This window comes from Panthera onca, chromosome C1, assembly GCF_046562875.1.
Source record: "Panthera onca isolate mPanOnc1 chromosome C1, mPanOnc1 haplotype 2, whole genome shotgun sequence".
Lineage (NCBI taxonomy): Eukaryota > Metazoa > Chordata > Mammalia > Carnivora > Felidae > Panthera > Panthera onca.
Genome location: NC_138346.1, coordinates 22,494,018 through 22,506,972, shown reverse-complemented (window position 1 = coordinate 22,506,972; position 12,955 = coordinate 22,494,018). Strand labels below are relative to the sequence as shown.

The window sequence follows — 12,955 nt, the reverse complement described above, 5'->3', positions numbered from 1 at the left end:
TCATTTGATGAATGAATAATGATGCAGTATATGTATGTGTACACACACACACACACACACACACACACACACACAGTGGAGTATTATTCAGCCATAAAAAAGAATATAATTTTGCCATTTGCAACAACATGGATGGATCTAGAGAGTAAAATGCTATGTGAAACAAGCCAGTCAAAGAAAGACAAATAACAAATGATTTCACTCATATATAAAATTTAAGAAACAAAACAAATGAACAAAGGAAGAAAAAAAAGGGGAAGAGACACAAACCAAAAATCGACTCTCAACTGTAGAGAACAAACAGACGATTACTGGAGGGGATGTGTGGAGATGGGTGAAATAGGTGAAAAGGATTAAGAGTACACTTACCTTGATGAGCACTGAGTAATGTATGGAATTGCTAAATCATTATCTTGTACACCTGATACTAATATAACAGTATGTTAACCATACTGAATTAAACATTTTTAAATAAATTTTTAAAAAGAAACTATGAATATAATTTTAATATAAAATTCTGCAGGCAAAAAAATTAAAAATAAAAAAACAGATAATTTCAACTTATAACTAGAAATGCAAAAATACTAAATAAAATCCTAGCAAACTGATGTAAAGTATTTGCTTAAAGAATAGCACAGTATATTTAAGTTTATCACAGAAATACAACATGGTTTAATATTTTAAAATGTAGGGGTGCCTAGGTGGCTCAGTCAGTTAAGAATCTGACTTCGGCTCAGGTCATGATCTCATGGTTCCTGAGTTCAAGCCCCGCATCAGGCTCTGTGCTGACAGTGAGGAGCCCGCTTGGGATTCTCTCTCCTCTCTCTGCATCTCCCCAACTCATGCTGGCATTCTCCCTCTCTCTCTCTCTCTCTCTCTCGAAATAAAATAAAACTTAAAAAGATATTTTAAAATGTATTAATGATACCAACAGGCAAAAGGTCTAAGATCACCTCATTATAAGCTAAAAAATCATTTAATAAGGTATAGTCTTCTTAAAAAATAGCAAAATAAATAGAAGATCTTTATTTTTTAATATTGATTTTAATACTGACTGTAAACCTAGAGTCAATATTTTTGAAAAATGAGAATAAAACAAGTATGCCAACTATCACCATTATTTTATAATATTGTTCCAGAAACACTGGCAAATGCAATAAGAAGTTAGAATTGATAAATGATAATCAGATCCTTAGAATTAGGTGTTGGCTAGATATAAGAGAAATGTACTAAAATCAACAGCTTCCCTATACATCAGGAATGACAAGTTGTATTGATTAACAGAACATCCAGTTAACCAGAGCAACAAAAGAATCAAATGCCTAGAAAAATCTAATAGTTAAGTGCATGCATAAATGCAGATACATATAATAGATGAAAAACTTTACAAAGATGTGTAACAGAAGGCTCAAATAAATGGAAAAACATACTGTTTCTCAATGAAAAATCAAATTCCACTATAATCCACACCCTTACCCAATTTTAATCACAACCCTAGTAAGATATTTCTTAACTTATCAAACTTCATGTGAAGGAAGAAGCTGATGAAAAGAGTGAATTCTCTCCCTACCCCCCCCCCCACCCCCAACACTGCTCACTGTCACTACCTCAGCTCAGACTCACCTCTCCAGGTTATTGGACACACCTCTTCACTGAGGTCCTGGCCCATGTGCAGGAAGAACTTTCCAATGTAACATTTGAACCCTGTGGCATACTATGCCTCTGTCTGCCTCTGCCACCTTCTCCAGCCTCTTATCATTGTCCCTTTAATACCAGTCTTACCGACACTAATCGAAGCTCCTAGAACTGAACAAGCAGTCTTGGCCGTACCACCCACCATCTCTTTCTGAAAAGCCCATCCCCCTATTCTTCAAAATTCAGTAGAAGTGCTCCTTCCCCTAAAAAGTCTTTCATGACTTCCTCTAGTCTCACTTACAGTCCCTACTCTAGATTTTCACACAATCTTGTGCACTGGCCTATGAAGGCATGTGTCACATGGCTCTGTAATCAGTTTACTCCACTAGAACAGAAGGAGCAGATAACCAACTGGGGGATGAGGAAGTAAAGGAGCAGGGCAAGAGTAGGAGAAAACCTAACAGGATGTCACTGAAGAACCAGGAAATGAAGGTATCTAAGTAAAACAGACTACTTGAACCTTGAAGGAATGAAGAAGACTGCCAAAATGTTACGGAGCTGAAGACTGCCATTTAGAAACACAGATGAAGCAGAAAGACCCTACCCACCTACAACTTCGAGCAAAGAACTAAGCCATAAAAAGCAAAGGACAAAGAACAGCCTTTGCCCTTTCCAGTTCCAAACCTTCTTCCTAGTCCTGGTTATTGAGAGAAAAGTTCCATTCCGTGTAAAAGAGATACAAGCAAACTGATGTTTGGGGAGTGGGACACACAGGCTGCCAGTTATGGAAGGAGTAAGTCATGGGAACATGGGAAACAGCACAGGGAATACAGTCAGTGGCACTGCAGTAGCACTATATGGTGACAGATGGCAGCTAGACTTATGGTGAGCGTAGTGTAATATGCAAACTAGTTGAATCCGTATGTTGTACACCCGAAACTAAAGTAACGTGGTATGTCAACTATTCCTCAAAAAAAAAAAAAAAAAAAGAGTAAAAGAGATATAATAAGCAGAGAAAATAAAAGTAATATACTTGTGAGTGATGAATCGCTGAATTGCACTCCTGAAACCAATACTGCACAGTATGTTAATTAACTAAAATTTAAATTAAAAAAACAACAGAAAGTATTATGCTTGCCAACTCAGATTCCAGAGTCTGAGATATTAATGGCTTATAAGGTGGCATTAAGGAGCCATCTTACCAGACAAGAGCTTCAGGAGAAAGGGGGAAAAAAAAGAGTACTAAGAAGCCCACACAGTTCCCATGCCCCTCCCAATGCTCCTCTTAAATGGAGGAAGTCAAGGAATGAATTTCATCTACAGTCACTTGTCAGTACTTAATTCAAAAAGACAATATATAGAACTCTGGCAGAAAAACAGATCTAAAAAACACCAAGGCTATAGGAATTACTTTGGAAAGCCACGAACCCACAGAAGGTAACATGCTATGGATTATGGATGCCCAGTGGACAAGAGACTAACAATTCTGCCCGGGGAGCACGTAGGAAACCAGTTCTACCACCCTAGCAAAGGTGCAGCTTATGGAAACATGGCTTTAGACTTTCACTCCACACTTATAGTGAATTAGGGAGCAGAGGGAAGCAATTCCTGTTGTCATCTCATAGGACCCTTTTTCAAAAGAGAGGAAAAAATATACCATCTTTTCATGCATTCAAATACTTACTAACTTGCACCACAAATGAATGTCTGGAAGTTTTGAAAAACAATAAGAGGTGCCAATGAAGGGTTTTAAGCCAGTAAGTGATTTGACCAGACTTGTGTTATTTATTTATTTATTTATTTATTTATTTATTGAAGTTCTTGGGTTGCAGTAATGGGGAATGAACAAAAGAAAAGCCATCTGAAAAGAAGGAGACCAGTTAGGAAACGGGTGAAGTCAATTAGGTGAACAACCACTACTAGGAAATAAAACAGCAAAAAACACAGCAAATACTTAAGGATGATGACCACCAACCAGTCTGGAAAAAAAGGAATAACAATATTTAGAAACAGCTATCACACTCTTAAACCCTAGATTCAATCTACTGCTGCATTCTCTCCATGGTTCCCTAACCGTCCTCTACCTAATGTTATTCCCAGCCTTTCCCCAAATAAATCCTTCTTCCCCACTATCCTAACTATATCAACCAGCTGTCCAATTCAGTGGCCACTTGGCACATGTGGCTATTCAATTAAAATAAAATACATTTCCAAATTTAGTTCCTCAGTAGCAACAGCCCCATTTTAAGTCTTCAACAGCAGCAGATGGCTAGTGGCTACTGAGTGCTCAGCACACATATACAGCATTTCCATCAATACAGAAAGATCTACTGGATGGTGCTGGGCTACAGATATACCTAAATCTGCCACTTCGCTAGGTAAGCCTATTTAAAAACAACATATTTATCTGAGGGGCACCTGTGAAGGCAGACTAGGCTCACTGTCTCATGCCCACACCTTGTATATTAAGCTTCACAGTATAGTGAAGAATCATGGTGTACAAACCACAAGACAGGCCCTGTGTTTTGGCTCATTAATCCTCACTATACTCTGAAAAAAAACAGAAAAGCAGCAGGCATCACCCATGTTTTATAGGTGAGGACACCAAGGAACAGAAATTAACCTGCCTGAGGCTATAAAGTCAATAATGGAGTCACAAATAAAAGCTGAATTCCCTAACGCCCTGACCAGTGCTCCATTCATTAAAGTAGTCATGGCTGATTTAAGAACCCACGGATGGAAACTATTCAGTTTCACCTGACCCAAGTAACCATTTGCTTTATCAAATGGCTGGCTATCCCCCCAGGAGGGTCATATCTGTTAGGTCCATGTGTATATATATATGCAATGTGTGTGTGTGTGTGTGTGTGTGTGTGTGTGCATGCACACGCATGAGCACACACACTCACAAACCAGAAAAATAAAAATACATAAAAATACGTATCCCTTGAGTTTGCCCCAACTATCTCATCACATGTGATAGACATAAAGGATATTAGACACACTTACCAAAACTAACAGCACCAAAATATGGTACATTCCTGCATTATTTATTAATTTGTTTTTCAATTATGCTATAAAAAAATTACAACCTAGAAGTTTTGCATTTTGTAATTCTTATTTGCCTCTGTAACCACAGTAAGCCTGATTTTCGGGTGCTCTTTCTAAACCTATTGAAGCAACTGGGACATGAAGAGGCAATTCTATTTCCATTTCAACTACCTCATTAACTGAAAAGAGTAAAATAATATATAGGGAGACATGAACCAAGTTATAGATTAAAGATATAAAATCCACATATGGCAATTGCTTGTGACACTGTTGACAATAGCGATTTTAAAATGCAGCCGCCAGCATTCACTAATGCATCTCTGTGCCCTGACATTGCAAAACAATTTACCCACAGCTTCATTTGAATGATGTGAAAAATCTAAGAAATAACTCAATAGCACTTGCCCAACATCAGAATTCTTCCATATTTTAACTAAATATGCAGGAAAATCATAAAAAAAATAGAATATTTAAAACAAATTCTGAAATACTGGGAAGCATACAAAACAGTTATTTCTGTGCTTCTAATTCTTTTCTTATTAATAAGTATGACTCAATCTACAGACTCTAAGTAAGTGAATTTGTCCAAAATTAACTTGGCAATTATTTCTGAATTAAAGGAGCAAATCACCCTCAAATATGTAAGTATCACAAAGGAAAAGAGCATGAGTGCTGATTTTAAATACAGAATGTAATGGTCATGTCTAACCTCAGTTGTGAAAGACAAGAAAGACAGCCACCAACTTCGGTATCAAGTCCTTTGTTCCTCACAGCCTTCACTCAAGAACACAAGTCAACTAAAAACCAGGTTTTAAGTTGAACAACTTACACGGCGTTCCTGGAGGCTCCATAAGAAAGTAAGAGCTTGACTATATCCATGTGCCCATTCTTGGCAGCGTCATGAAGTGGTGAATCATTCTGATACCCAGTGGAGTTCACCAACGCCTTGTGCTGTAGCAACAATTCCACCACCTTCAGGTGCCCATGGTTGCAGGCTTCGTGCTAATTAAATAAGTGAAAAAAGTGATGAGGAAGAATAATGCATCATATCATAATAAAATTGCACTTTAGAAAAATAAATGTGAACTTCAGTCAGTAAATTGGTCTAACCTAAATATTCATACAGACCGTAAGTGTCGGCCCGGAGTAAAGCCCTATTACTAATCTTAGTGATGACATACATGATGATCAAGATGTATGCAATTCATGGAAAAAGATGGTATTTATTTGAGCCTTCAGTCAACTGCTCATTTTTTAAGAAGAAAATGTAGCTATAAACCAACTCTAGCTCCTCAACTGTTCCACAGTAAAAAATTAAAAACAAGAAACATAGAAAGTATTTAACAACTAGATCATGCATAAAAGGTGAAATTCTCCAAGGCTGAATAGAATCTACTAAATCAGGTACCTAGCCATACCCTAAGTGGTGCACCCGCATGTATACATAACCACCCCACAAAGTGAGTATCCTGGAGAGAGTATTTACAAGACAAGACTATTTGCTGAAGCTACAGATTACTGTATGGCTGGTGTCGATGATAACACAAATAACATAGAGTAAAAAGAGCTTACTGACGTAACAGGGCATTCATTCAAGGCATTCAAAGATGCCTCGTGTGCAAATCTTTCCTTATGTCTAATGAACTGTTAAAAATGCCACTATACTATATTCTAATAAACCACTGACATACTGTGCTTTTTAAGAACATCTATTCAATTCATAATGGGCAATACCCCACCAAATATCTGTAGGTCTATTTCCAGGAGAAAATAACAGAAATTAGACATCAGGTACTCGAATAAATCACTCACCAATCTTTTTTACAACTTGCCTTACTGGCTTTAAAAAAAAAAAAAAAAATTGACCTTTCTTTGAAAAGGTTAACTAGCCTGCAGAGTCAAAAACAACAAAGTGACTCTGATCCAGACTAAACCCTCCCAGCTTAAAAATTTGGCAAGGAGAAGTCATTCTCTACAACTTTAAACCTTTTTTACACCTGGCTTAATAAGACTCTCTCAATTTTATGATAAATTTCCAGCTTACAGGGTAAGGGCTTCTACCTCCTCTGTTGATACTTCTATAGCTGTCTTCAAATTGCATGCAATTAGCTCACACAGCACTTGTTCCCATGTATTTGTGCTATTCGTTTTCCAGACTATACTCCACATTGCAGTTTTAGTAATAATAAGCAGATTTTTAAAAATGTTCACTGTAAGCAAAGATTTCTACTGCCTCTATATATTTGCGATTGGGTAGGGTATAAATGAGGCTACAATAGATCTTCAGTAAGAATCACTGCCTTATGATATAATCCTATACCCAGTCCCTCTGACCTCTCTTTGTTCCAAGAAATCTGGTTCCAATAATTTGGAATGTGGCAAAATGAGGCCTGATGTCGGCTCCAATAGTTACCTCCATGTTATTAGCTACATTCAGCAATGTGGTGTAACTGGATTCCTAAATCTAAAGGTAGTCAGTGAAAAGGCAGCCAATTTCTTCCCTGTCACAATTGAAAAGCTAGATGAAAAGTAATCATTTTCTCTTGCTTAGTGAAATGTATGTTCTTCAGATTAAAAAGAGAGTGTATAGACAACTGCATACAGTGTAATAACTATAAGACATAAAATGAGAATAAAAAAACAAATAGAAAACTACCAATGGTGTCCATCCAGCATGGTCTTTAACATTTGGGTCACTTCCATTTTGTAAGAGGTATTCCACAGAAGGTAGGTCGCCCTAATAGAATGAAAAAATAAAAAGAAATTAAAAATCATCAATAAAAAAAGAAGATATTGAGATTTGAGTTCTGTTTTATTTTTTAAATTTTGTCTTCTTAAAGATAGAAGCAAATTTAAATCTCTTCTCTAATGCCTACTGCTCATGAGTAATAAATAATAAGTCATGTATACATGAACTGTTCTAAGGTACCAAGAAGTCATGAAGTCATATGGTCCATCCTTGAATATCAAGTTCAAAATCTCTGAGATTAGCAACCCTTATCAAAAGTCATTTCAAAATACCAAAAAAAGGGCACTAACCAAAAATCAACGGATGATAATGAAGTATTTAAACTCATCACTTCATTTGTGAAAAACATCCTTTTTGAGCATGCATTAAAATGATTTCCAAGTACTGTTTAAAACAAAATCAAGGTCAAGAAGGCCACTCAGTTGAAACTTCCAAATTGTTTTTTTATTGACAGTTACTCCATTTATCCTTAATACATTAATTTAGTTTATATTCGCCTTATTTGCTAAAAGATATTTTTCTAGGTAAAAGCAAGGCTATTTTCTCCAAATATTACTGACAGAGTTTACTCTGAAAAAGGCTGAATAAATAAGTTACATATGGCAAGTGGGGCACCTGGGTGGCTCAGTCGGTTAAGTGTCCAAGTCTTGGTTTCCGCTCAGGTCATGATCTCGCAAGCCCCGCATCAGGCTCTGCGCTGACAGGGAGGAGCCTGCTCAGGATTCTCTCTCTACCCCCCTCTCTCTGCCCCTCTCCTTTTTGTGCCCTCTCTCGAAATAAACTTTAAAAAATTTTTTTTAAAAAATTACATATAGCAAAAGTTACCTATGACACATAGGTGTTCAACTGGTTTTGTGAAGAGCTTCTTTAGGAAGAAGGAAATCTCTCCTCTCTCACCCCCATCCTCAATATTCTAAAATGAGTTTTTCCCCTATTGGTTTGATTATATGTAGAAGTCACTAAGTCTCCTAAAAACAGTAACATTTGCTTTTATTTGATTGTTTTGGGCTGCTGCCTCTCAAGCACAACAAATCTTAAGATGGTAGCTTACTTAGTTTTCTAAAAAATAAAAATAAAAATAAATAATCCATTTGCTTGGGCACCTTGGTGGCTCAGTTAAGCATTATGACTTGATCCAGCCGGGCTCAGGTCATGATCCCAGGGTTGTGGGATAGAGTCCCATGTTGAGTTCTGCACCAACAGCACAGAGCCTGCCTGGGATTTTTTCTCACCTTCTCTCTCTCTGCTCCTCCCACCACACATGCGCTCTCTCTCTCTCTCTCTCTCTCTCTCTCTCTCAAAATAAACTAAGAAAAAATTCATTTGCAACATACTTTTTTAAGTTCCTAAATTACCAAAATGACCCTAAATATTTAATGGATCTAAAAAATAAACATTATATATGTTTCAAATCAATTATCCCAGTTCCAATAAAAACATATTTTCCCACAGTTTCTTAGGGGTGCAAATTCTATATTAGTAGTACAAATTACCATTTATTTAGCAACCTTTGCTCTATATTTAAGTCCATTCCCAATGAAAGTAGGAATATCTGTCAAGATACTTGAATTTTTTTAAACAATCCCATGATTATTGGGGCAGATGAACTGCCAGAACCACACACACTTCCAACCTTCAACATGAAAGTATCCACACACAAAACTACACAAAAAGCCTTCTGAAAGATTTCCCCATTCTAATTCTGCATAGGAATCACAAAAACATATTAACCTAACAAAGCCCATAAATAGAAATACAACTGTGGAATGAAAAGTCACATGAGAACACTCACATAGAAACAGAGACATTTAGAAACTAAAAGCAGATTCTCTTGGAAAGATGCTACACAGTGGTATTTTTCTTTCTTGTAACCTTGTCAAACTATCAAAGGGTCTTCTATTACAAAGCACCCCTAGACTTCCCCAGAACATACAGCCCATTTGCAAACTGCTTGTTTTTCATACTCAATATGCTTTCTCTTCCCTAGTACTTAAAGTTTGTCACATTTTCATTGTTCTACTTTATGTAAATTTAATGTCATGCACATAAATAAAATTATGAAAATTAGAGTTCACAGTAACGGAGTAAGCTTGAACCAATATGGAGTTTCTGGGAAATAAATGAACTTTTGCTTCTAATTTCTTTAAATTACTTTCTTCACTAAAAGAATATTTTCTGAGTAATAAGCACTCACTTTCAGACTCTCCACAACTTAAAAGAGTAACTGAGAGTTTCTTAAACCACAGCAAGAAAAAAAAAAAAAAAAATCATCCAAGTAAAGTATTTACCAAGGCTTACAAGAAATTTTAAATGGATTTGGTATTTTCAAGTAATACCTTAAAGGCTGAAAACAAACGGAACGTGTGTGCCACAATGAATTTTCTAATTGCTAACCTTTCATTCAAAAACAGATTCTTCACACATCCGTTCATATTACAGCAATATAAATTAACTTTCCAACACACACTTTTTTTTTCCTTATTATAAAGGTTAGCTCTTCTAAAATACAATTAAGAATAAATATCTTGATAAAAAAGGTATAGGGCATTACAATGACGATGACTTATCCCAAATGGTTAAGCTTTTCCACATATATGAACTAATCAGTTACCTAGAACTTTTCCTTTGGCAAGTAGATATTGTTTAAATTTTTTTTTTTTTTTTTGTCATCCAGAATGAAGCTCTAAAATATATTAAACATTTCCCTAGCTTTTCAAGAGTTTACTGAATAAAATAACTTCACAGAAGCTTCTGACAACCTAGTCTGTGTAATGTTAAGCTACTGGTATTAAGGAGGTTCAGTATTATAAAGGTGGTGGTTGACAGAGGGAAAAATGGATACTGCCTCCAAGAGATGTTCTAGAAATTACAATCTTGAAAATATCATAGATGCCAGTTTGCTTGGGAGTCCTCTGCAACTTTCTCAGGAAGCTGGTATGAAGGACGAGCAGTAAACGGGGTTCACACACACAATGTGACTGCCTTAAAATACGATGAATGACAAAGTCAGACCCTGAAGGAGACTCTTCACAAGGGATGTTTTTTCCACCTAGGAGATCCTCATCATCTTTGCTATGTTAAGTGTATCATGCCTTATAAGTTGCCTGAAAAATATGATTCGTTCTGTCTGCATCAAAAATATATCATGACATGCCAACGTCAAGCCTTCTATATCATAATACATTCAATGCTGTGGCATGAATTATGAGCAATCATTACCATTTGAAGAATCTGTGCTAGAAATCTGAGGCTAATTCCAGCAACCACAAATCCTACATGATAAAATAACAAATCAAAATTTTCTTTATGTCTAGAGAAATATCAAATACTAAGTTTTCAAAAATTAAATCAGAAGAATAAATGAGTGTTTATCTTAGTTTCTACCTAGGCACAGTAACACTTTCTCATAAAATCTCTCATTTATAACAAAATGTTCTCAGTAGCATTTTAACCATAGGTGACATCCACATTCAAATAGAAACACGGGCAATAAAAAGAGTCAACTGAATCTCAAATTTGTTCTGGTTACATGAGAATACGCACAATATCCCAGACATCATATTAATGAATATTCTGCTTGAAATTCTGCAGTGTAATAAAATGAAAGTATAAATAAGGAATTCAAGAAGAATCCTGTAGGGTCTGTAGGGTTTGTATTCATACGGGGCTGAATGTCCAAAAAGTAGAATGGCTCACCTGTAAATCCAGGATCCTGAGGGAAAAAAGGATTTGAGAACTGACAGTACAAACAGTATCTGCCGGTGACATAGTAGTGGTCTAACATTCAGCAGCCTGAATTTAGGCAGTCTGGATATTTACCAAGACCCTTCTATTGCCAGGAATGGAGGTTATCAGGGTAAATAAGGTAAGGGATGCTCTACATTAACCCAGAAGTCGACTTCTAGGAATTTATCCTAAAAATACACCTGGTCACATATGAAACAAAGATTCCTTGCCACAGCACTGTTTATAAAAGCAAAAGAAGGGAAACAAACAGACATCCATTAGTAAGGACTAGTCAAATAATAAAAATGTATAGAAGGCAACGCTACTATAAAAACATACAGAAAGCTGTGTACCAATATGGAATAATTTGCTTATATTTACATAAAGAAATTCACAAAGGACACACAAGTAAGGTGGTTAAGCAAAAAGGGCTTGTCAGTAATAGTGCAGCTAGGGGCAGAAACAGGAGTGAGGTTTTCTACTATAAATACTTTTATTCGTATTTTTGAAACCTGCAGTTATTACTCATTTTGAAATTAAATTTTAAATGAAGAATATATTCTGGATAACCACAGAAAGCTAAATGAATATAAATGCAAACAAAGTAATGTCACCATAGAGGAGAAACTAACTCTAGGAATCCTGAGAAAGACTTATTAAGAAGGTAGGATGTAAACTGGATTTTTAAGGTTACATACAAAGAGCCAGGAAGGAAAAGGGAAGCATGTAGAGGAAAGAATATAAATCAGAGAAAAGAACATGTGCAAAGTATTGGTAGCATTAATGAACGTACTGAATAGTTCATAAGGCTAAATAAAGTTGAGTGTGACAGGAGAATGGGGTTCAGATCATGACTGAGTGGAAAATTTGCTCATTTATTCATCAAATTCATCTGCTATGTTCTAGGCAATGTTCTAGATCCTGAAGATCTAACAGTGAAGAAACAGAATTCTTGCTCTCATTCTAAAGAGAGAAGCAAGAAACTAAGAGAGCTATAATAATAATGTCAGGAAATAGAGGGACCCAGATGGCTCAGTTAAGTGTCCAATTCTTGATTTTGGCTCAAGTCATGATCCCAGATCAAGGGACTGAGCCCCACACAGAGTGGAGCCTATCTGGGATTCTGTCTCTCTCCCCCCACCCCTCTCCCTTACTTGCACTCAAAAAATAAAATAAATCTTAAAAAAATAAAACATGTCAGGAAATAACTGAAAGAAAACAAAACAAGCAGGACTGCTTGGTTAGGTAAGCGAGAAAGTCTCTCTGAAGACGTGGCATTTGAGTAGAAGCCTGAAGGAGGAGGATCATACAGCGCTGTGTAGACCATAGGAAGGACTGCGGATTCTATTTTCAGTTGGCTAGGCTTGGCTGCCTGAAAGGTCATCAAATCTACATTCTGTTCAGCAGCAGTAACTTTTATTTCCCTGTTTCTTGTTCCATTTTTAGTATTTTAACTTCAGAGCCACCTCAAATCTTTTTCTAAAGTAGGTGGACACAAAAAATAAAATAGCAGAATCACAATATTTGGTTTTCTAGTACACATTTGCAGCCGCAAATGAGAAAATTAGAGCAGAAAATGAAATGAATACTACTTATAAAAAGACAAATATACTGACAAATCAACTGTTTTTTCGCACGTATTTGTTCTACGAAAATCAACCTGGGTGGGGGTTTACGTTCAACTCATAACATATTTTTAAAAGAGAGCACTCTTATTAAACAGTGATTTAAAAAAAAAAAAACAATAGAAATCAATTACCTTGTCTTAAATGTACTGTATCAGAATCTGCCAAC

At 36.2% G+C, this 12,955-nt stretch overlaps 1 protein-coding gene across 4 annotated transcripts in view; it reads right to left on the bottom strand.

The window, feature by feature from the left end:
• BARD1 (BRCA1 associated RING domain 1) overlaps positions 1-12,955 on the bottom strand; it is an 82,586-nt gene that overhangs the window by 37,093 nt on the left and 32,538 nt on the right. For all 4 annotated transcript variants that reach the window (XM_060623459.2, XM_060623460.2, XM_078450899.1 and 1 more), the window contains 2 exons: positions 7,343-7,423; positions 5,516-5,688 (listed from right to left, as the gene is read on the bottom strand). In XM_060623459.2, coding sequence (XP_060479442.2) covers positions 5,516-5,688; positions 7,343-7,423 — 254 coding nt within the window. The remainder of the gene's footprint in view (positions 1-5,515; positions 5,689-7,342; positions 7,424-12,955) is intronic.